The 23,756-nt window shown below is 36.4% G+C and overlaps 1 protein-coding gene across 7 annotated transcripts in view; it reads right to left on the reverse strand.

Moving 5' to 3' along the window:
* The window catches only part of mafa (MAF bZIP transcription factor a), a 200,286-nt gene that overhangs the window by 171,722 nt on the left and 4,808 nt on the right, over positions 1–23,756 (reverse strand). For 5 of the 7 annotated variants that reach the window (XR_008908782.1, XM_056765577.1, XM_056765578.1 and 2 more), the window contains exon 2: positions 19,602–19,674. Coding sequence is in view for 5 of the 7 variants with exons in the window: in XM_056765577.1 (XP_056621555.1) it covers positions 19,647–19,674 (28 nt within the window). In the remaining 2 variants the exon portion in view is untranslated. Of the gene's footprint in view, positions 1–1,551; positions 1,655–6,274; positions 6,312–19,601; positions 19,675–23,756 lie in introns of those variants that run through there. The other 2 variants (XR_008908783.1, XM_056765575.1) reach the window with 2 other exon arrangements.

The following is a 23,756-nucleotide window of genomic DNA, read 5'->3' on the forward strand; positions in this document are numbered from 1 at the left end:
TGGGCTGCCGGTTGTTATGAAACTTCTGAAAATAAAAGAACTTCTAGATTGGGCTAGTCTTAGAGGATAATGCTAAAATAAAGCCCTGCTTAAATCAAGGAATGGTATAAAAACAACAAAGCACACGTTTTGGGGCATTTAAAAACTGTTTTGAAGAGTGACGCACATATATGTTGGTTCAATGCAGTGTTTTGTTCTTGTTTAATTAGGAAAAATACCTATGGTAGGTTGGTCTTGCTGTGTTAAAAACTGCAATAGTATTACGCAGAGTCGTTCAGGAAAATCCCCTGGGTCTTTTCACTTTCGATTTCTCCATATATCAAACAAAACAAGAAACGGTAGCCTACATATCAAAACATCAATAGCTGTGGATTATGATCCTCCCAAGATGGTTTTGCTTCTGGAGTTTGTCTTAATTGCATAATTTGGAGTCTGGGTTTGGACAATTATATAATGCATTTTAATTGGCATAAAAATAAATGAATGAAATCAAACCAGTATGACCATTCAGAGAAGTTTTACTGGTTTTTAGTTTATTGGCACCCATGAAATCAACATGCCACAAAAGTGTTGGGCTGTCTAGTTATGCACAAAATGGCTTAACTGTGTGTGTGTGTGTGTGTGTCAAAACATATCCTGAAAGAAAGTATAATTTTCCTAAGTAAAATTTACAATTAATGTGTGCTTTACAATTTAACTCCTGTAGCTGCTTCAGTCAAGATGGGAGAAGTATTTAAATCATCCTCGTATGTAACAGCTGCAAATACTCAAAGCCTTTAACTTTTGTGCCGTTTGTGCAAAAACTTGAAAGTTTCTGCTTTCAGCTGTCAAATTCTAATGCTGCTAATGCTCTAATTCTTGAGTTGTGTGACGTGCCATTTATTTTTTTAATATTAAAATAGTTACTGCTTACTAATAGCAGAGCTTCTGCCTGTCAACAGGCTATTTTGCTTGAGAGACTAAACAAATGTGTCAATGGTGGCTTACTGGGATCAAATCATACAGCTTGTTCTTACAGTATGTGCATAAGTCAAAGAGGAGAAGTGAGATGTTTATTTTGCCTGTAGTGTACAACTCACAATCATTCCCTATGCAAAACATGGTGGACAATGTTGGCTATTGGGAAAAACTGTCAACCTGTGAGAAAATACAGAATTAGCAAAACAACAATAAATGGCTCCCCTAACCGCACCCCTAAACGTAACGTCACAGGGGAAGTCAAAACATACCAATGAGGTCGTAGGAAATAGGAATTCACATGAATGAGCCACCTTGTAAAATACATGTGAATTCCCATCAGATTGCGTTGATGAATATTTATACATATGAAAGATATTGCATATTAAAATACAATAGACTGCAAGTCTTGCTGGGTGACACGAAAAAAGTTGTGCTGACTGACACGTAAAAAGGGGGAAATTCGTGTCATTAAATAAAAATTAAAAGATTACAGTTCATGACAATGTCATGAATTTCCATGAGACTATGTTGAACTACATGGGCTTTTTCAGATCTTTAAATAGGATGAAATATGCGCACACATACATATAAACATGACCAGAGATGATAGAAAAACATACCTAGAGCAGGGGTTTTCATTTATGATCTGATGGCCGTAAGACCGCACCGAACACTGTAAGTGTGTGCTAGAAATCTGGAAAGGTGAGAAAACAGTGCACTTGGTATCTTTTTGTCTTTAAACTAGGACTGTCAAAGTTAACGCGTTAAGGCATTCGATTAATATGTTCAGATTATGACATTTGAACACAATTAATGCATCCATTTTTTTCATCCTTTGTCTAGCGTTACATTGTATAATCACACTTTTATTTATGTAAAAGCCTTTAAACTATTTAAGCACAATTCAAATGTCTGCTTTGAAACATCCAGTATAAATAGACACCTTCTAGCTGTGGGATGCAGCACGACGCAACGTGACAGCGGTCCTATCCGGAATAAAGGCTGCATCAATGAATCTCTGCCAGAATATCCATCAGACACCGCACCAGTAGGTTATTAAGTTCTCTTTTGTGCTTGAATGAACTAAAATACACAAGATATTGCCAGAAATCCCATTTTGCCTAGTATTTTAGTATACACAGTCTTCAACGAGTTACAGTAAATCAAATCCTAAATGAATGCAAAGAGTTGTGAAAATGGGAAACGCATAAGATCTGCGTAGAGTGGCATGTCTTAAAGCACATTCTAAAAACCTGATGATGTGACTCTTGTCACCAATGTTAATCAAATAACAAAAGAAAAGTGGAAATCAATGTGTTTTGTACCTTTCATGAGGATTCTTTATTTAATTTTGCATTTAGCAGTAAAGCATGTAAACTGTTTGAGAATATTTAATTTCTGTATATAGTTAGACAGGTTGGTAGGGTAGATGTAAGTATGACATTATGGTGTCATAATAAAATATAAATATATCTACTATAATGTTTGATAGCTCTGTTAATATTGTTTAAAGGCGCGGTATATTACCCATTGTTAATGTTCAAATCACCGAAACAAACACATCCCTACCCCCATCTTTTGCTTTCGTCAGCGCTAGGCTCGACTAATGTCCATCCTGTGCACCTTACTGCTGATTGGCTACAATATCGCTTTTGTACTTGGCTCGACCTTGTCTAAACAAGAGTAATTTGGAAATCGGACACCCGCCTTTAAGTAATGCAAACTGACTATACATTAGTAAGGACAGCAAGTTAAATGGCGATGTGCAAGTGTTCGTAAAATCCTGAATTTTATAACAAAATTTTAAATGAGAGTTTTCATAACGGAATGACTTCATGGTGGCATGAGCTAAGGAATCAGAGGAAACAATAATTTCTATGACCTACAGTTCAAAAGGTATGAGAAAAAATGTGTGTGGAACTTTAAACTGGTGATGGCGCTATGGAGTTTAAGTTAGAGACTACAAATTTTCTGTGGTAAATGATTGTACTGTCCTCTATCATTATGCCACATTTTATAACTTCATTACAATGTATGGTTCTATAGGGTTCCCTAGACTTAATAATATGAAAGAATAATAATATGAAGGAAACTAACTACTACCATTGAGGACTCCGCCCCTTCGGTGTTTGACCCCTAGCTAAAACCTTATTGGTGTATAAAATGTACCAGCCATCTACAGAGACTCAGTGAGGCACAAGCTTTTCCTAACATTCTCTCTTAAATTTCATGAAAAGACAATTTCCTTCTAAATGTCATTACAGTGTTTTCGTACCAGTATTCCAGCAAAGTGGATCCATTAATTGTGGTTGGTTTTGGAGAGATTATTTCCCTCAGTTAAGCAGGCCGTAAAAACACATGGCTGAGAGTGTAATTACAGTCAGAGAGGCAGGAAAATGTATCTGTTGCTAAAACATATTATGAAGCTGGGTGTCGTGCAGAAATTCATTTTCCCTTTTGAAGAGCATTAAACACATGCCACGCGTCAGCTAGCTAAAACAGTGACTGATTTCTAAGTCTCCTCAGACATGGGCGACACATTCACACCGAATTAAAAGTGCATGAAGTGAATAATTAGGCTTAATGTTTCAAACAACAAAAAAAAATTGAGGATATAAAGCAAAGGCTGAGCAATAGGGACTTACATGGAGTTTAAAATTGAAGCAAATCTGCTCTCCACCGGTAAAAGTGCTTTTTCAATCCAAATAAATGCATTGACTGTAAAACTCCTATAATAAATTATTAAACAACAACCCAGAAGGACAATGATACCTAGAAAGAACTGTCCTTTAACAGTCACGTTCATCTCAAAGGCACATATGTATGGTGCAAGCAGTGCTGGAAGAACACACAAACATACATCAGAAGATAAACTTTTTTTAAGCTGCATATGCTATGCTTTATAAAACCTCCAAATGTGAGATGTTTTAGTGAAATGCATGTGAGAAGAAGACTAGACAGGGTGATAGATTCCCAGCAGGAAGCCACAGACAGCTTCAGGAACAGCCCTTGGCAATTAAATATAATACTGCAGGAGAATGTAAACATAACGGACATTATTCCCGCTACCTGTCATTGAATACAGTGGCATTTTAGAGAAGAACCTACAGAGATTTCTGTAAAATTATTACTGTCCTACTGTAGTCTATATGTCTTTATAAGTGTGGGTGTGTGCTATTAACAGTACATGAATATAGCTTATTTGGCATGACAGCGTGGCCAGTGGCCTGTTTTCCTGTATGCCGCTAAAAAGACTCTCACAGCAGACAGCCACTCAGACTCGGCTATTTACAGAACACACACACTGCGTATGTGCACTGGTGCCAGCAAAAGCTGTGCACACACTAGACACGATCATACCATCTGATATTGCAGCAAAATACACCACATCAGACATTGGATAGTCTTTTATTCTGTATAATTTGTGTAGTGTGTAGCCTACATTGTGTATGCATTGTTTTATATTTTATTATAAAGCTTAAACACTTATAATAGATATATTAATAATATAGAAGGGATACTGTGTGACAACTTAACATGCCAATAAACTAAAACATGTTTATTGTATCAGTTTACACATGGTATTGTCAGTAGTAATCATAAACCTGATTTGAAACTGCCCAAATGAGATAATGATGACCACACGTACGTAATATCAGCACCACTGACACATGCAATTTCAGAGCTAACTGTTAATAACACTTACAACCACAGATTGTCACGTTAATGTTGCAGCACATAGCAGCAGCAGAGAAACAGTTTCAAAATACATAAGCACAAGAACTTTTATTACTACTGTCTACTGTGGGCACTGACAGTAGTTTTTATGTTTGTTAGTTTGCTTATTACTTTTAAACAACTTTTACTGTACATACTACCTTACATAGTACAACTTTTGACATAAAAAGAATGACAGCATCACTTTTAAACACTTTGATAGATCGATATGTGTATTTTTGTGTATATGATAATATAATATATCATCAAAATATATATATTTCTCCTGTTAAACACAAAAGAAAATATATTAAAGAACATGGGAAGCTACAAAGTTCTGGGGCACTACTGACTACCATAGTAAAGAAAACAACTTGTCTCTCTCACTCAGTCTGCTGGATGTTTGTTTATCCCGCTGAACTGCGGCAGGCCTACGACTGGAAGGCTGAAACAAATCTTTCTCTGCGCCTATGTGTGGTGACTCGGCTGGAATTAGAAGGCATTTGTAAACATTAGCCAAAGAATATCACTAAAGTGTTTGAGAGCCGCACTGTAAGTGAACTACACTGCAGTGAGAGTAGGTGTTTTACTGCATGATAACCGTGAGGTTGATGGGAGGTTTTCATAGAAGAGCTGCAGTGAGGAGAGACAGACTGTCACATACTAGCAGGAGCAACTTCTTAAGCAGAAGTGTGCTAATAATGAGTTAAACTGCAGGGAGGGAACATCCTCCAACCGTGCAGGGGAGCACGGGCTTGTCTAACAGACCTCCTTTGGCACTCCTGTCAGTAGACCCCAAGATTTGACATGCACAATATATTTCTACTATACAGATTCAAGAGCAATTACCATCCGAACACATGGAAATATTGCAACAAAATGAAAGAAATGTCATATTTCCTAAAGTATGTCATAAAAAGAAGCTAAGCTGCATTTTAAGTCTATAGTTTTTGTAGTTGTTCATTATAAAGCTAATAATAATGAACATAGAAGTAAGCCTGCATTTTAGTTTTATGAAATAAAGAGCATCTACATCCATCCATAGGTATCTCACTGTAGTCCCAATCTGCACAGCTGTCATGGAAATTGATGGTAAAGGCAACTCCAAACTTTGTGGAGGAGCCTTGTAGGCTTCTGAACTGTATAGTATGCTACTTTCTAAAACTGGACTTTATTAAGTAACTCATTTGAACAACTTGACAAACGGTTGCTCACATACGTCACAAAAATAGGTCTCTTCACACGAAGTGCATGGGAGACTTGAGTAACACTCATAGTTTATTACAGTACAGTTTGCGGTTCAAATGTCCCTTAGCGCAGTATGTGATACTAGAATGAGCACATAAAATAAATGCATGACACACACAAGTATTAAAGGAAACAAACACTTTGTATTAATTAAGTGGCATTATTTTCTAGCAACTTACATTTCAGTATTTAAAAAGTTAATATGGGGATTGCCTTCTCTGTGAAGAATACATGAATACTGTAACAGTCTTCTTTCTGAAACAGCCCTTGCATGTGCACCAACGAACGGTCTTATTGCTGTTTAAGGAATAGTTCACTTTAAAATAAAAAATTATGATAATAAACTCACCCACACGTCGTTTAAGCGGTCTGTGTCTTTAATAATTCTGTCGAAAAACAAATTGAAGCATATGAGGCAAGCTTTCCAGGCTTATTATCCATATAAGTAATACTTCAACGGGAAGCTGTTGGTTAAGGTCCAAATTTTAGTTTCATCGTAGCTTCAAAAGGCTCTTCATGACACCAGCCGATGAATAAGGGACTTGTGTAACGAAACAATTAGTCATTGCAAGAAAACAATGAAATTATATACTTTTTAAACAGTGTCTGTCATCATTACTTGGATATAAGACTAGACTTGCAAACTCGGAAGAGGTGAAAAGGTGACACACATGCAATTTAAAGCCCTGTTGGTGGGTGTGTGGGAAACCTCACCTTTTTTTGTTTTTGGTGATTTTACATTCAATTTTTGCATTCTGATACACTTTGACTTGTCACACCAGCCACAATTTACTGGTGAAAATGTATCTGCTTGCACAAGTTTTTCAAGTGAACCAAATGACATCTACTGTAGCAGCAGCTAATCACATGAAGTATGACCAAGCTCATATGCAAATATTAAACATCAAATTGTTATTTTGCGAGTTAAATACAATTTAAGATTTTTTTACTACATTATATCCAGCAAACAAAATGATGTTAACACGTAACTATGGTCAGCACAGTCATTCATTAAAATACAGTGGTTGTTTTTTGCGTGTTCATAGAGAGCAGTTGGTTCCCGTAAAAATGAACAAGTGTTGTTAATTTACTTATCTGAGGCCATCAACTCCTTAGTTATTGAAAGTTCAAAAAGCAGATAAAGAAACATAAAAGTAATCCACACGGCTCCTGGTGAAATATGAATGTGTGATGAAGCAAATTTAAAGGTCTGTGAAATAAGTATTATATATTAGTGGTAATCTCTTTATCCCAGACGACACTTTAATTGTGTTGTGTCCCCTTAAGCACAACAATGACATTAATGCACTCTTAGTGACGCATCCACAGACCAATTGCCTGACGTTATGATGTTGCCTGTTTCTGGGTTCTGAAAGATAAAATATGGCACCTGAGGACTTAGATTTCATAAATCACCACCACCACTCTGCATGTTTCACAAGAATGGTATATTTGGTTTCAAAGGGGCCAATTTTGCAGAAAACTACTAATTCACAGTTATGAAGAATAGGCTAATAAAGGATGTGAAAAGATTAGTATAGACAAACTGTAATGTTTCATCAGTCAGTCGTGTAATCAATGCATTAACATTGTTTTACTGTGCTGTGTTTACTGTTTAGCTGTGGCTCTGATCGTTAACATAAGTGCCATTATCTTAATAACACAAATCAATGCCATTTTGTAACTATACAGTATCTCTGTACAAATCGTCTTCTTTGAGTTAGTTACAGAAATGAAATGTAGTTAAAAGTCTAGTGTTTGCAGAAAGACCAATCACAACTGATTGGGGTGGCCGATCAGTCAGAGCACAGTGGGTTCGTGGAAGGGAGGGGTTTAGAGAACTGAATCTTCGAACTTGGGGTTTTCTATTCCGTTTTTTTATTAGTCGACTCCGATTCCCGACTCCCACTGTTGGAATCGATGGAATAGACTCCTCAATTTCATCTAACGTAATTCAAACAGGGACAGGAACACGAACACGAATATCAAATAACTGAATGCTCAGGTAGGAAACTTTTTGGCAGCAACTAATCGGTGCTTGCTAACACACACATGTGTGCAATGAACACACCATCAACAAGAGTTTATAGTGCTGGATGGGATATTGTTGGCCTTTCTGTAACCAACGTCAATACTAAGGATGGATGCAAACATGTCCACTCCAGTCAGAGATAAAGGAGGTACGAAGTTTACATTAAACTTGATTGGTTTCTAAATGTCATTCGGTTTTATTTGTCTCCAATTAAAACCACCATTTAACCGATTAGAGCCAACGACATCATTAGAGTCTAAATGGAGAAATATAGGAGACTCCAAGGCAGGAGTTGATTTTTGTAACTGACAAAGCAGCATAACCAAAACTTGCTGCATCTAATCCCGTTTTAAAATAGCTATATATTTTTGTTATTGTAGTAATATTGTTCACTTTGTAATGTAATGTTTTCACACCGGTGAATGAAACATGATGTATTAAAACCGATGCAATTGCTTCTGGTCTGTGCATGCTCAAGTGTATTGGAGGAGGCGTGGCTTGGATTGACATTTGCAGGGAAGGGAATTGTATGATTTTTCTACTTCATGGCTGAAGTTAGTATTTTCCAAAAAGCCTACTCCACCTTAATATTGAAAGTGGTCTTTTTTTCCCTTAAAATAACTTCTTTGTAACTTGAATGTAATATAGAAATTGCGAGGTTGGAAGAAAAACCAAACTGGTGGACTACAATGGACTACCAAACTGAAGTTTTTAAAATGATTTATGATATTTCATCTCTATTCATCTCTTTCTTCCTTTTTTTTAATCTGAATAACATTTTTTCCACCACAAAGAACCGTTTATGAAACAGAAAGATGTTAAAGGTTCTTTATGGTCCCAAAAGGTTCTTCCGTGTCATCGAAGAACCTTATGAAGAACCAATTTTTGTTGTGTATTTGTGACTGTTAAAGCTGCCCAAAGTTGGTTTAATTCACACACACAGCTACTCTAATGGAGTTTTAAACACATCGTTTCTTTATTTATGTCACAGATACCCAAATAACCAGTACTATAAAGTTGGAAGCGATCACTTACATTGTTCTCCTCTATATTTGAGTCGGCCCTTTTAGAACACCAAAAGAGTAGGTTTGTAAGTTTGGGGATGTTTGAAGCACATCCTATTTCATTCACAGTTAAGCCTCCTCAACAAACCCTGCTGGGTTCGTGACCCAGAGAAAGCACAAAAGAGCTATTAAATACCAGAGACAGTATCAGAACTTACACTGGTTGCATGACTCCACAGTGTGGCTAACCGACATACACAGACAACAAGCCAATGAAAAGTATGGAGTGAGGGGCTCTGTCTCACTGTGCAAACATATGCCCTGTCCTGCTAAAAGAAAAACTTGACATGAATTTCTCAACTAATGGCTTTTTAGATGGGTGACATGGGGGATATCCTATAATTAAACATGGAAAGAACATTTTTTTGGCTGGCAAACTATTGCTATGAAAAGATAGTTGGAAAGAGAAGGCCAAGATATTATTTGTCCTCCCTTCATCTTACCAGCATACGCACATACACACATACCAGTCATTTAACAGTAAAGAGCCACTGAGCCTTGTAAACACTAGTTTTGTCTGGCCTTAAAACTTGAGGCAGACACTCAGACTCCAACCACTCTACTGCTCACTTTTTTGAGTTGGGAAATGGAAAAAAACAACCACAATTCACGACATGTATATGTGAAAAGCACACAATTCTGGGACAGGGAGACACAACTACATTTCTTACAGTAAAATTGTGAACAGAAAAATTTGATGCCAAGATGTTCTGGGGTGCTGCTTAGTGATTTCTATAGTAGGTTATGGGTCTAGCTTGCATTCCCTTACTGCAAATAGGTACTGGGGCACATTCATTCTTCTTAAAGGGATAATTCGCCCAAAAATTAAAATACTGTTATCATTTACCCATCCTCTTGTCATTTCAAACATGCAAGACTTACTTTCTTAAGCTGAACACAAATGAAGATATTGCGAAGAATGTTGCTAACCGGCACCCATTCACTCCCATTGGTGTTGTGTCCATACAATAGAAGTGAATGGGTGCAAGCACTGTTCGGTAACCAACTTTCTTCAAAATATCTTCTTTTGTGTTCTGCAGAAGAAAGGGAAAGTCATACAGGTGTACATTGACAAGAGGAGAAGTAAATTAGGACAAAATTTCATTTTCGGGTGAACTATCCCTTTAAAATTATAAAACTTTTGGTGGAAAGATTAAAATATTTTGATGAAATAATAAACAAAGCTTTGAAAAAATCTGACCACATTAAGTCTTGTAGAGTCTTACATTTAATTTTAGGAAAAACGTCCCATATGGGAACTGAGTAACACATGTCATTATAAATGATACAGTAGTACTCAATATGAGTAATGGGTATGGAGTAACCTTCATTACAATGAAGTAATTCAGTAATAGTAAATCCTAAGCATTTTATGCTCACTCAAATTTTGATTTGAGTGGCCATTACCTGTTGGTAGTTATTAAAAATGGATATGGTTGTGCTGGAAACATTAAATGTGGGCTTTAAGTAAGGTGCACTTACGCATTAAACAGCAGATGAAAGCCATTTATGAGGTCTGACAGCCTTGTGCACAACCATCAGCGGTATGAATAAATGCGAGGTCTGGGTTAATTGTTTGCAGTATGTATGTGAGTGTCTATGTGCTATGTGTCTGACTTTTACATCAGGTAAAATATATGATGCTAAATTCAATAACAATGCACACATATGCTCTTTGTAATTATCATTTCATAAAATTTGATAACATATAAATGCAAACGAGATATTGTCAAAATGATTTAATTACAAATATGCTATCGCTCTCATTCACATTTTGATATGGTTATGTTAAGAATACCATTAGACTTTAGATTCTTTCTGTAAGTGAATTTCTTTCTCTCTCTTTAGAAACCATGCATTTGTGTCTTCCATTCAAATAAAACAACCCAATATCATAACAGCATTCCTTTTTTGAACACAATCTGTAATTTCTGAATGGACCACAATCTTCACTGCTTTATTCTACTGGATTGAATAGTGCAGAGCCCTTGTAACTGAATAAAACAGTACGTTCAGTTTGTCTTCATTTGGTCACTGTGACATTACTTTGTGACCACGTTCTAAGCAGTCTTGGCAACGTTCCATTTCTTAGAATTGTTGCTTACGTTCAAGAAACGTCCTAGTCATGTAACGTTGTAGAGACGTGATGTACCGGTCCTCAGATAACAAGGACACTGGCTATTTGATTAATGAATCTGGTCATTTTTACTAATATACAAGAAACGACCTAGCCACGTCCTCAAATAACGTCGTGAATTAATCCCATGGAGCCGCGCGCTCTCATCAAACGTTAACGGTCATTTCTTTTTACCTCACTGCCTGATTTTACTTTCGCGGTTTAGGTTTATTAATATTCTTTCTTTACATGTGACAGTAAACACATATTTGAGTGATTTTAGATCGTTTTGGCGCTTTTAAATGAACGGACCCAAAACATAGAGAATTACTCTAATTATGCTTAAAATGTAATCTTTAACGCACAGATTAAATCACAAATTAATTGAATCCTCTTTGTGAGGGATGATAAGTGTTTAAATAAAAATAAATAAAAAAGATTTTAACAACGTGACGGTTTTGTCGTTAGGACATGCTCATCACGTCCCAGAAACGTTATTTGTTATGTCGCTGCGACGAATATGGTACGTTCCAGGTATGTTTTCAGGAGGTAATCACCATGTCCCAACAACGTCCAATGTTGCGTCGTCAGGACGATTATGGGAATCACAAAGTTACGTCGCTGGAACGTTATTATGCTACGTCGCGGCCAGTGGCGGAGCTAGAGTTTTTGACATGGGGTGTCCTCGAGGTGGCCAATGCAGTTCAGGGGGTCCATAGACCATGATAGAGAGTAATTGTGGTAAAGTGATGCGCGGATGGCGGTTAAATCCGCGGGCGCTGCGGATGATCCGCGGGACGGGTGTGTCGGTTAATTAAAAAATACATTCTGATTAATTGCGGGTGGATGATATCATATACAATATTAACTAAATTTCTAAAAAAATACGAATTTGCTTTAAATGCATTTTAAAGCAGGCGCTAATTTACAGTAATTTAAAAGAAATGCGCGCGTGGTGGCGGTAGAGGACGGTCTATTTCTTAAAGCAGATATGGGGGCAAAACAGATCCGAGAGAAATTTAAAAAGGGAGAAATAAAAACAAAACAAAAGGTAGGAAAGAAAAGTACCGTGTCGGAGCGTTTTAGCGAAGTGGTTAACAAGGATGAATCAAGTGCTGGGTATGTAATATGCAACGGCTGTGAGGCACTGTATGTATATGAAAGCCATAAGACTGGTACCTCTTATATGGTACATTATGTATGTGCTAAATCGAAAGATTAGATTTAAGCATTTACAGACAAAGACAGTGCTATAAAATTTACTGAGTAATTAAAGTGACGATCGGATTCGGGTCGGGTGCGGATATCTATATCAGAGAAAATTATACGTGCCGTCGGGTGGCGGGTCGATAATTTATTTGAAGCAGCGGATGCGGTTGACATTTTAGCTTATCTGTGCATCCGCGAAATTTCATTATTCTTCTGTTACTCCTATCACTTTCGTCCTTGATTAATTTGAAAGCTGCGCGCGGCACCGGACGCTTTTTCAGCAAGTGGTGAAATGAGATGTCAATCATCATTTAACTGCCCAATAAAGTTTGACACCCAGGACACCCCTCTGGCTCCGCCTCTGGTCGTGGCAACAAGTATGGTCCGGTCCAGGTACGTCGTCACAACGTTTTAGCTGGGTGGTTGACTGTTAATATGAATTGAGACAATTTACTGTGTTTTTCTTGCAGTATTCCAAAATAAGGAAAGCAGACTAAGATTATATGACGTGATGCTCTAACATTTCGTGAGTAAATACATTGATGTGTATAATGCAGTGCAATACAGTCAACCAAAAAAATTAACAGGAAAAATTACCAATACTTACACTTTACCGAAGTAAATTTATTTAAATTGTTGTTGAATATGTGTGACAATGGTATTTACAGTGTTTTAATTTAAACAAAAAGATATCATGATTGCATGAAATTGACACTGCAATGCAGTACTGGAATTAAAATTTACGTTTCAATGCAATGCAGTAAAGTGTATATTTTTGTTGTGTGTGTGTTCACATATAATCTATTGAAATGTAATTTCAAATAATGAGCTCATGGAATATATCTTTCTAAAAGAAGGTTAACCACAATGTTATAACACATGCCACAAAGCGGCTGACGAACCCACTGTTGAACGTTTATGGCTGTATCACTGTAATTGTGGTATACCGTGCAAGCAAAAGAGTACTCTATAATGGCCTCACAATTACTTTTTTTGCATATAAAATAGACATGATCATAATAATCACTCAAACAAAAGGTAGCATTTGAGAATATACTGTACCTTACAGAAGGACAGAATACTCTATGTGAGCTGCTCTCGATAAATTTACACTTAAGAACAGCTATAGTTAAAAAAGACACAATAATAGGCCCATTTTGTGAGGTGCAGGGTAGGGAGGAAAGGATCCACCGCAGGCTATGCTGAGAGAAACGGAGATGAAACTTCTCCTTGAATATGTTAATTAAATTCTGCTGATCAGCACATTTACATAGACCAAATGCATTTTAACATAGAACACATATGACGTGACATATGTAATAGTTGTTACAAATATTAACATAGTAGGACAAACTGCACCTCAACACTGCTACATAAAATAATGAATCACAAGCAAACACACGCACACACTAGCAATTTCGGGGATTTATTTTTAGTAATATATAACATTTAACATTTAACATGAACTAATTGTCTACCTAATGCCTGGTTTTAATCAAAAAATGTCACAAAATGTTCTCTATCTAAAGCTAAAGGCAAATGGTTATAACATAAAAAGACGCAGTTTAAATTACACAGTGATAAAGACACAGTTTAAAAGACAACTTGATTTCCTTAAATCAGCATTAATTAGTGTGCTTCACTACACACACGCGCACGCAACATGATCTCACTGGAAATCTGTGTGTTGGTGTAGAACTTTGTACTCCACAAAATTTGGCCCTGATGTGCATACTTACAGACAAGTGAATGTTTGCAGTTCTCTGACTAAAAAGCCATCTTGTTACTAATGACCTAAACTGAGAATAAATCGTCAAGAATGATCGTGAAGATTTTATTACCAGGACTGTACATATATCCATATTTTTAACCGTTAAGCCCAAATACAGAATCTGCTGCCTGCAATGGCTAAATTTAACCTCCCAGCCTCTGTCTCCAGTTTCCCTTCGACTGGAGCAGGTGTAGCCTAACCCCCCAGAAGTCTGAATGTTGCCATTTTTGCAATCAGGTAAAAATTGCTAATTTCACTATTAAGGGTTCTTTAAAAATAGGTAATTGACAAACCGTCTGTTAATGCATCAGAATTCAAATGAATGACACTTTCACTTTAAAATTAATGACCATAAGAAAATTGCATTTTATAGTGTCTAAAAGACACAAATTCAACAAAAGTTGGCATTTAACAATGATGATAGAAAAATGTGATTTAACTGATTTCCCAGTACACCCCAGTTGAAAGTATCAAAGTATCACCAAATTTCACCTTGCACTGATATACTGTACATGTGTTTGGTATAAATTTCACTAAAGTAAGCTCCATTTTGCTCTCACACCCATTGCTTCAACGTGTCCTATAGAAAAAGACAAAATGACAGCATTTTAATGTAAAATTATAAATGTTTAGCTGATAAGTGAAGTCAAAAACTGATCTGGGACGGCATGCAACTGCACGAATAATGAAATCCGTTAAGCTGCCAGTTTGACTGTGTTTTTCTGAGGCAGAGTTGTTGGAGAAATGCAGAAGTATGCCGGGTGTGATGTGTGGCCACCGTTACCAAACAACACTCCATCAGCATGTCTGACCACCCCAGAGCGAGAAAACTCTCAACTGCCAGCTATGCCTCACCTCACCCTCCCTCTGGCCGAAGTCAACACCCGACACGAGCAGTATCTATGTGTGTGTGTGTTCACGCTCTACTCCCAGGGATTCAGCTATTTCTTGCTTCATCAGCAGTTTTTGTGTCCTTTCTGTCCCCCCACTGGTGTCTGAACTATCACCACGTGCGATAGAGAAGTTCAGAAAGCCTGTAGGGTGTACTTTCTTCAACACACATATGTGTGCACACGCACAAACTAATACAACTCAACTCAACTTTATTTTTATATAGCGCTTTTTACAATTTTCATTGTTACAAAGCAGCTGTACCTGAGATATATTGACTACAAGAAAAACAACTAAAGGCATATACCTGTAAAAACAAGAAAAGGTGAAAACAACAAAAGACAGACATACAAATGCTCCACACACACAATATGCATACATACTTACACACATTGACATAGATGCACACACGCAAACACACTCGCACACACGCACACTGAAAGCACACATAGGATAGAGAACCACAGGTCATATATTAAACAGACTATAAATTCTTAAATGCAATATTAATTATGTCTAACTTCTAAATTCTAAAGCAGCCCCCCCGGCGAGGCGAAAAGTGCAAAACAATATGCAAACGGTGGCGAGGAACCCAAAACTCCAATTGAGAAAAAAAACCTCAGGAGAACCCAGGCCCAACCAGGGGATTCCAGTTCTCCCCTGGCAAAAGCTGCTGCCTCTGCACAAGCTCAACAGTGCTTGCACAACAAGGCTAAATAAAAAATAAATAAACTTACGAATAAGGTAAATTGTAGATTTAAGATTATCATTAACAATCAAAGGTTGCTAGTTCGATCCCAGCATCCACCACCAGTGTGTCCTTGAGCAAGACACTTTACTCCACGTTGCTCCAGGAGGATTGTCCCTGTAATAAGTGCACTGTAAGTCGCTTTGGATAAAAGCGTCTGCCAAATGACTAAATTTAAATGTAAATGTAAATGTAAATGCATTAACAATCTAATAGCATTTGAAGTGTTGTAGAAAAATCCTGTCAAGTTGCGCGTACTTTATCCAGCTCTATCATCTCAGCTCTTGTTAGGTCTTATAATACACACACTAATACACACACTCACACCAGTGTGTGCTTCTGTTTATGTAGGTTAACCAAATGTGTTGTTTTATTTGCCCCAAAAGCTAAAAATGCTGCCTGTACATAGAAGTTCCCCTTAAAACATCTGCTGGAAAAATGACCTATACAAGTCTTACAAATGTGAGAGTTTCGGAATACATCTCAGCAATGTCACAGACTGAGATCAGGTATTTCAAAGCCTATCAAAAGTCTAAAAGTTTAAATTTCTTAGCAAGTTTATCCATTATCAGATTTTCTTTATTCATGCCACACAATCTATGCTGTTGCCTTATTTGAATCTATTTTTTCTAATAAGCAATATTAGAAAAAAAACTTTAGAAACAACTGAGAACTCCGTAAAATCTTCTGAGCAACCTCTGAGTAATATATTTTGGCTCTGTGTACGAAGGCTTTAAAGCACATCCGACGTTTGTCTATCATTTGTCTACTAAGATGCCTTCATCCACTTGTGTTCAGTACTGTGGAAAGAATAAAGATGTGTCTAATCGAGTGGCTGAAATAATAACACAAAGTGTCTTTTTTATCTTATGATTCCATTTATGCTGAGAAAAAAAATCTAAAAAGTAATTTAACATTCACTTCAAGTGATTTCAATTAATTGTGTTCTAGGTCTTTTAATATTGCGGTGCCTTCATATGACAAGCTGTCTGTTAAGTCATTGACTGACTGGGAGAAAGTCAGCAAGTCAGTTTGGGACATGCTGTAGCTGTGTCATGAGCAGGTAACGGCTCATTGACCAGGAGTGTCATAGACTAGAATAGTGCATGTTCCTCAGCCGTTTCTAAAGGGCAGCAGCTGGAAACAACGGCACTTAAAGCACTTCATTGAAAGCTGATCTGTCCTTGTCATCTCCGACAGCGCCTTCTCCCTTTTCCCTGGCGGGGGAACGTGAGGCTGGAGCCCTGCCAGCCTGATTCTGTGCTCCACTTAAAAACAATGGGATGGGAACGCACAGCATAATGGGAAGGGCGGAATGACATTAACATCTCATACTCATTATGCAGATAAGGGAGAAAACCATAAGGGAGAAAGAAGAAAAGAACATTCTAAATAGACATTGGATTCGACAGAAAGGGAATTTCAAATGTGAACAGGGTAAACAATCATATCTGCAAATAAATAGTTTTCACAAAGTCGTTTGATGGGTCTGAAAGGTATAAACACTTCAATTCTGTTCACAATAATAAAATTAAACAACGTTCAATTATTAACACTATTTATGAATACAAATAGTCATAAAAGATGTTTGTTTTTCCCTGGAATGTAATATACTTCATTAACAGTAGGCCCCTTTAATGGTTTGTAGCAATTTGGTACATTAACATAAAATTAATAGCGGGCACAGGTGTTCGTGTCTTTTTATTTTTTTGTGGGGGGGTTGGTCTTCATATCGTTTTTATTGATATCATTTATATCATTTTTATTGACAGTGTTAGTAAACTGGAGACACAAAATGCTGCATAGACCTCCTTATGTGCACCACTGTGCAACATCTTGACGCACATACATTATCTGCCAGCCCATGACTTTCAGATATAAGCTTTTTTACAGCGGCTTTAAATTGGCTCAGATGTTCAGCTTCTATAGCAAAATCTATTCATTTCATTGTTTTCAAATAATAATGAAAGTGTGCTTTCCAAAACTTTGCATTATAAACAAACGCAAAGGACACAAGATCTCTTTGTCTTTTGTCTCACTTTAAAAGGCACAAAATATTATTCAATGAATCATGTTTGGTTGGGCAGCAGTGATCAGAACTTAAAGTCACTAAAATCCCTTGTGATCCAGCAAATATTTGAATGTCACTCACAGTGCCAAACTCACACAACACCAAACCATGGGTTAGGTGCACGAGGTTGTTCAATGAGAGGTTATACAATCTTACACAAGTTCACACTGAGCCTGGAGCTTCATCTAGGCTAGGCTCACAAACCCATCACCCCTGTACTTAAAGTTAAGCCCATAGGAAGGTGAATATACTATTTAAAGCTGCTTTCAGTGCAAAGCAAAATGTTTCATATATTACTTCAGGAAGCGTCCACTGTGTATGTGTAATTCAGGTATAGTATGATGAATTCAAACTATCATATTTACAAAACTATTATGAAAAAAATGGTGTTGTTTATTAATTTGCTGAAATCAAATAAAAATGTAATTTGTACCGTACCGTAGATTGCCTTAGCAAGGTGGTTCTCAAGCTTTTTGGTCACGCCCCCCTTTTAACCCATAAAAAATCTGGTGGCCCTCACTCAACAAGAAATGATATGTACAGTACAGAATATATATGCTGCGTACAGTACCACTGTGCTTGTCCGGTGTAGGTATGCCTTTTGACATTGAAAACATATTTTATGTTGTGACACCTGGCTTATCATAATAAGCGGTACAGTGTGTTCGACTTCATGTGGCACAGTGTAAACATCAATGTACCACGAGAGTGATTCTGAATAAGACTGATGCATTTGCTTTTATATCACGTGTTACTTTTATGTCATATGCTGAACAGTCTGCGCAGCCTGTATGAAACTTAACACACCTAATATATATGAAAAGGGAACCTATTCTGCAATTATTGCGAATTTTGGCAGTGTTCAATGCGATATTCACTTTTGTATGAAGGGTAGTTGTCACAGCTGTATTGTTTTCTTCTCCTGCTGGTGCACCCCATACCTTGAGAACCACTTAGTATCACTGGTCTCAACAAATAAATCTTGTATTTGCTATTAAAACTAGCTACTTGTTTTCCTTTGCCGTTCAATGCCAGATAAAAATGTAGAGGTATAGGTCTTTACAATAGAAATGTTTTAAATAATGATAAAAACAGATTTAGTGCCAGACTGACAGTTTACCACAGCGCAAATGCTTCTTTTGGCATTAATAAAGTACTTTCAGGAATTACTAAATACACGCAGTGAACAATTAGTGCTGTAAAGGCGTGGACAGGAGTGTTTTTTTCGGCTGACCTCATTGCGTATGAATTTGTATGAGTTTCTCTTGAGACACAAAATATATGGGAGGAGAGTATTTAAATGAAAGTATGATTTACTAAACATTTGCACCCGTGTGTTCACTGGCATTTGCTCTTGGTAAATTGCATTGGTCATTATGGAAATGAGATATTTGTTTTTAATGTGCATCTTTATAAGTAAATCACCTGCAAATATGTTCATTACTATTAGCGCCTTTTCACTAATTCGTCATGTTCTGTAATTTTGGCTTCTTAGTCAAGTGTGTGCAAACTTTTCTCTGATTGTGTATATTTACCAAAAAATATCCATATATAACACCTTAACAAATATTAAAATGTATGTAATTTTTCATGCATTTCAATTTTCTATACATTTTAGCTATAGTAAATATGCATATACTTTGTAGGTAATAATGCTTTTCCTGTCTTTTTAAACATTCTGATGAATCTGAGGCAATTTCATGGGTGGTATGTGTATAGTGTAAGAGAAGTGCATCAGAGATGAGAGCCAGAGGAGTGACAGGAGGTGTTTTACCTCACTCCTCTAGGCCAGGGTCCGGAAGATCACAGCTCCTCACAGTCACAGATGAAGAAACTTTCTGGTAGACCTAAGAAAAAGAGAGAGAATGTCAAACTAAATGAAGTTGCTGCTATTTATTATATTTTCATATAACACATTTACACATAAAAATTTGCCAATCAAACAATTCATATAAGTATTTTTGATAATTCAGACATTATGGAAATTAAGTCTTACTCTTGTCACACAGGCAGAACTCAAATCTGTGGAAAAATTCATAAATTATGTATGATGGTATGTATGATGGCCCTAAAGTTTTTTCTAAAAGGACCAACACAATGTTTATTTGCAATTTATATAATGTTAATTCCAAACTTAAATATAAATCATTATACAATTATGTATTTCAAATTTACCAACAAAAAAATGTTTTGTAAAGACGTATGTTAAATTTAAATTTTTCCAACAATTGGCTTGTTTGTTTGTTTATCCACGAAAAGCAATATCAAACATTTACCTTTTGTAAATACATACTTTTTGTATGATTTCAATTTCCTTATTTCTATACTATTTTTATGTCTCTATTCAGGGAAAAGATGAAAACATATAATAAATAAAACGATAGAGAAAAAAAATAAAACATACAGAAATAGATTTATATCTATATAATGTAGATAAAACATTACAATAAGTAATATAAATACAATAAACTGTAAATACTCACAGGTAAATTCAAGACTTTCAAAAATCATAAACACACTATATGTATAAGCATATACATTAAATTGACTAATTATAAAAACATACTGGTTGGTTGTAGATACTGTTTAGTCAGATGCTTTATTAAAATATATTGAGTGTAAAATTACAAGTCTATAAGGAGATATTAAAACAGTATATATTAAAGAGTAACTCAATACATTTTTATCTAATTATGCTATCTACCTACCTACCTACCTACCTACCTATCCATCCATCCATCCATCCATCCATCCATCCATCCATATAAATTCAATGGGTACTGAAAAAATATGTTGAGCAAATCTGATATTAGCTGATTTACAGAAGAAGACAGATGAAGAATAGCTGCATGTCTGGTGGAAGAGTATATAATATATGCTTGTGTGTGTGTGTGTGTGTAGGTGTGTGTGTGTGTGTGTGTGTGTGTGAAGGTGTGTTTACAGGAAATAAACACAGTATCCCATGAGGGCAAAGATCTGTGTAATGATTATAAAAGGCTTTGCTCACTGACCCCCACACATCCTTTGTGCATCACACAAAACACAAACCTGCTCTTAAAGATATGGACCATACCACAACTAATCATTGTGAAAGTCTGAATTACACAAAGACTATTTATAAATACTATATAACAGACAGCTTTTTTTACACCTTTGGGAGGTTGGCAATGTCATGAGATTTCTCCAAAACTTCAAACTACAAATTTATGATAAAATTACAAATTACATAAAATATAATATTACAAAATAAACAATAAATTAAAATACAGCCATATTTAATGCAGAGTGTAAATATGTGTGGTCAAATTCAGTTACAGTTTTTCTCAGTCGCTTTGGTGCATTTCTCGCATCACTATTAACATTTGCACAACATTTAGTTCAACCTCCACAACATTTAGTCATTTGTGCACATCATAGTAGCAGTTTCTCCTTACTTCCAACAAATTGCAAATGATTTTGGACACGCATCAATTGCTTTCATACAACTCTCTGCTGTTTTATAACATTATCATTTTCTTATGTCATGTCAGTCAAAATTAACTAAACTTGTGAATGCTTAATAGTCATTCCATGTAAAACTTAAAGTCCTCATTTCGTTGCTTGAGTCATTAAATACAAAAATGTTGAACTAGTTGTCGAGATAATATATATTTTTTTGAAAATACAGAGAGCAACCATTGATGTCCCAGGCCAACGAGGAGGGAATATTACTATGTGTGCAGCCATCTCAGAAAATGGCGTCCTCCCCCATATACCACGTCTTGGTCGATACAACACACAACATCTGCTGACTTTTTTAGACACTCTTTACAGGGACATAATCCCTGAAAATCAGAGGGGTCTAACTGGAGACCATCTGAATAAGCATGTTGTTGTTTGTGATAATGTGCGGTTTCACAACTAAGATGTTGTTAGACAGTGGTTTGCAGCACATGATAGGATGCTGGTGGAATATATATGACCGGCATCCACATACCCAAATGGCCCTGCTAGTGGCCATGGATGCAGCATGTGATGACATCACAGTAGAGTCCTGCAGAGGGTGGATTCGCCACTCGAGGAGATACTTTCCCTGTGCATTGCAAAAGATGATATTCGCTGTGATGTAGATGAAACTATGGGACCAGACAGAGAGGAACGTCTGAATTTGCATGAATAATTTGCAGTACTATGTATGTTGTATGTTCAGTTCCAATATGTACTGCAATATTGTTTACAGTTGTGCACAGCTCTACCCAAAGGGAGTTTCTGTTTATGGGGTCAGTTGTGGTCTAGTGGTTAGAGAGTTGGACTCGTAGCCAGAAGGTCACTGGTTCAATTCCCAGTGCCACCAGGAAATGACTGAAGTGCCCTTGAGCAAGGCACCTTACCCTTGTTTGCCCACTGCACCCTACTTGTAAGTCGCTTTGGATAAAAGTGTTTGCCAAATGAATAAATGTTTGTTGTAAATAAGGGTGTATTTTTTCTTTTGCACAATGCTGTGAACAAATTAGAATTGCAAAGAGCATATGCAGTAAAATTGTGAAGCATACATATTCAGTGTCCTGTATTCAGATACCTCACTAAATACAGTAATGTCTAACTTTACTGTAGTTTTCAAATGTCTGTGCAAATAGTATATAGTGCTGTCTTACGCATTTTCAGGAAGTGACACCAAAATCGGACTTTTTTGCATTGGAAAACCTTTACAGAGTAAACTGTCATAATGAAAACATGACAAAGCCATTTGACTATCTTGTTCATAAACAGTGGTGTCAGGACTTTTCATCTTGATGACATTGACACTTTCATTGACATGAATACTTGCTTTTTTAGGAATGAGCTATCCATTTTGAGCAAGTGACACGCTTTTGCAGGTTATCAACTATGTTTTGCAGTTTGTACTAATTGTTTTGAGAAATGCATTAACTGATGTGCAAATGTAAATAGTGATGTGAGAAATGCACAGAAAAACTGTAATGTCAAATTTGAAAAATGAGAAAATAATGTCAAAATGAGAAAAACTGTAATGTCAAATTTTCACTAACTTCAGTATAACAGTAACATTTCCCTATACACACAATCTCAAGATAGAAGAGATTTTTTACATGCATGCTAGAAGCCTAGTCTAGGCACAGCTGTGGCAATACAGGTTCATGATTTATCATTTCTACATGGCAAAAGCTGGCTCCTTTCTGAGTAATTAATTATCAGCAAAATAATTTCAACTCTGCAGCTACAGTATATGCTTTCTGTCGCCATGTCTTCTCTCATTTGTAGTCTCCTCTTAGCCAAATACTTTAACAAAACCACATACAGCGTGAATGTATATGTATATTCACTCATTTGGCTCCAGGAGCTGAGTGATAACAAAATAAAACTATAATCATTTGTTCATTGTGCCTAGAAAACAAAAAAGTCGAAGTCGAAAATTAAGCTGTATTTCTACATTTTGTAAAACAACAGAAGAAGTTTTTATGCACAATGTGTCAAAGGGTGTTTTCAATTTTGTCATGTTTTTGTGTGATATGTTTTTATTAGCATTATTTTTAAACCTTAAATCTGTCAGAACAGAATAGAACCACTGTAGTTGCACTGTTTTGGGTCTGAACTTGTATATCTCAGGTGCATACTGGTTTTTTTTTAAATAGCAAAAACGACTTAAGACTTTGCTGTAACTCAATTTTAATTTAGCAGATGTTCAGCAGAGTCAAAATTATTTTGTAAGAACATGTGCTTCAGCACGCATTTTGTCTTCCATAATCTGTTATTCCTATTGTGAGTCACTGCTAAAACAAATAAAAGCAGACAAGGTGACACTTATGATGCTATAACTTCAGTCAATACTTAAAGCGAAGTCCATCACATTGACATACATTTGAACTTTGGAATGTTCAAGTACTGTGTGCCATAAAAAAGACAATTGTGTGCTTTTGGTTTCTGCTGTAGT

This window comes from Triplophysa dalaica, chromosome 14, assembly GCF_015846415.1.
Source record: "Triplophysa dalaica isolate WHDGS20190420 chromosome 14, ASM1584641v1, whole genome shotgun sequence".
NCBI lineage: Eukaryota > Metazoa > Chordata > Actinopteri > Cypriniformes > Nemacheilidae > Triplophysa > Triplophysa dalaica.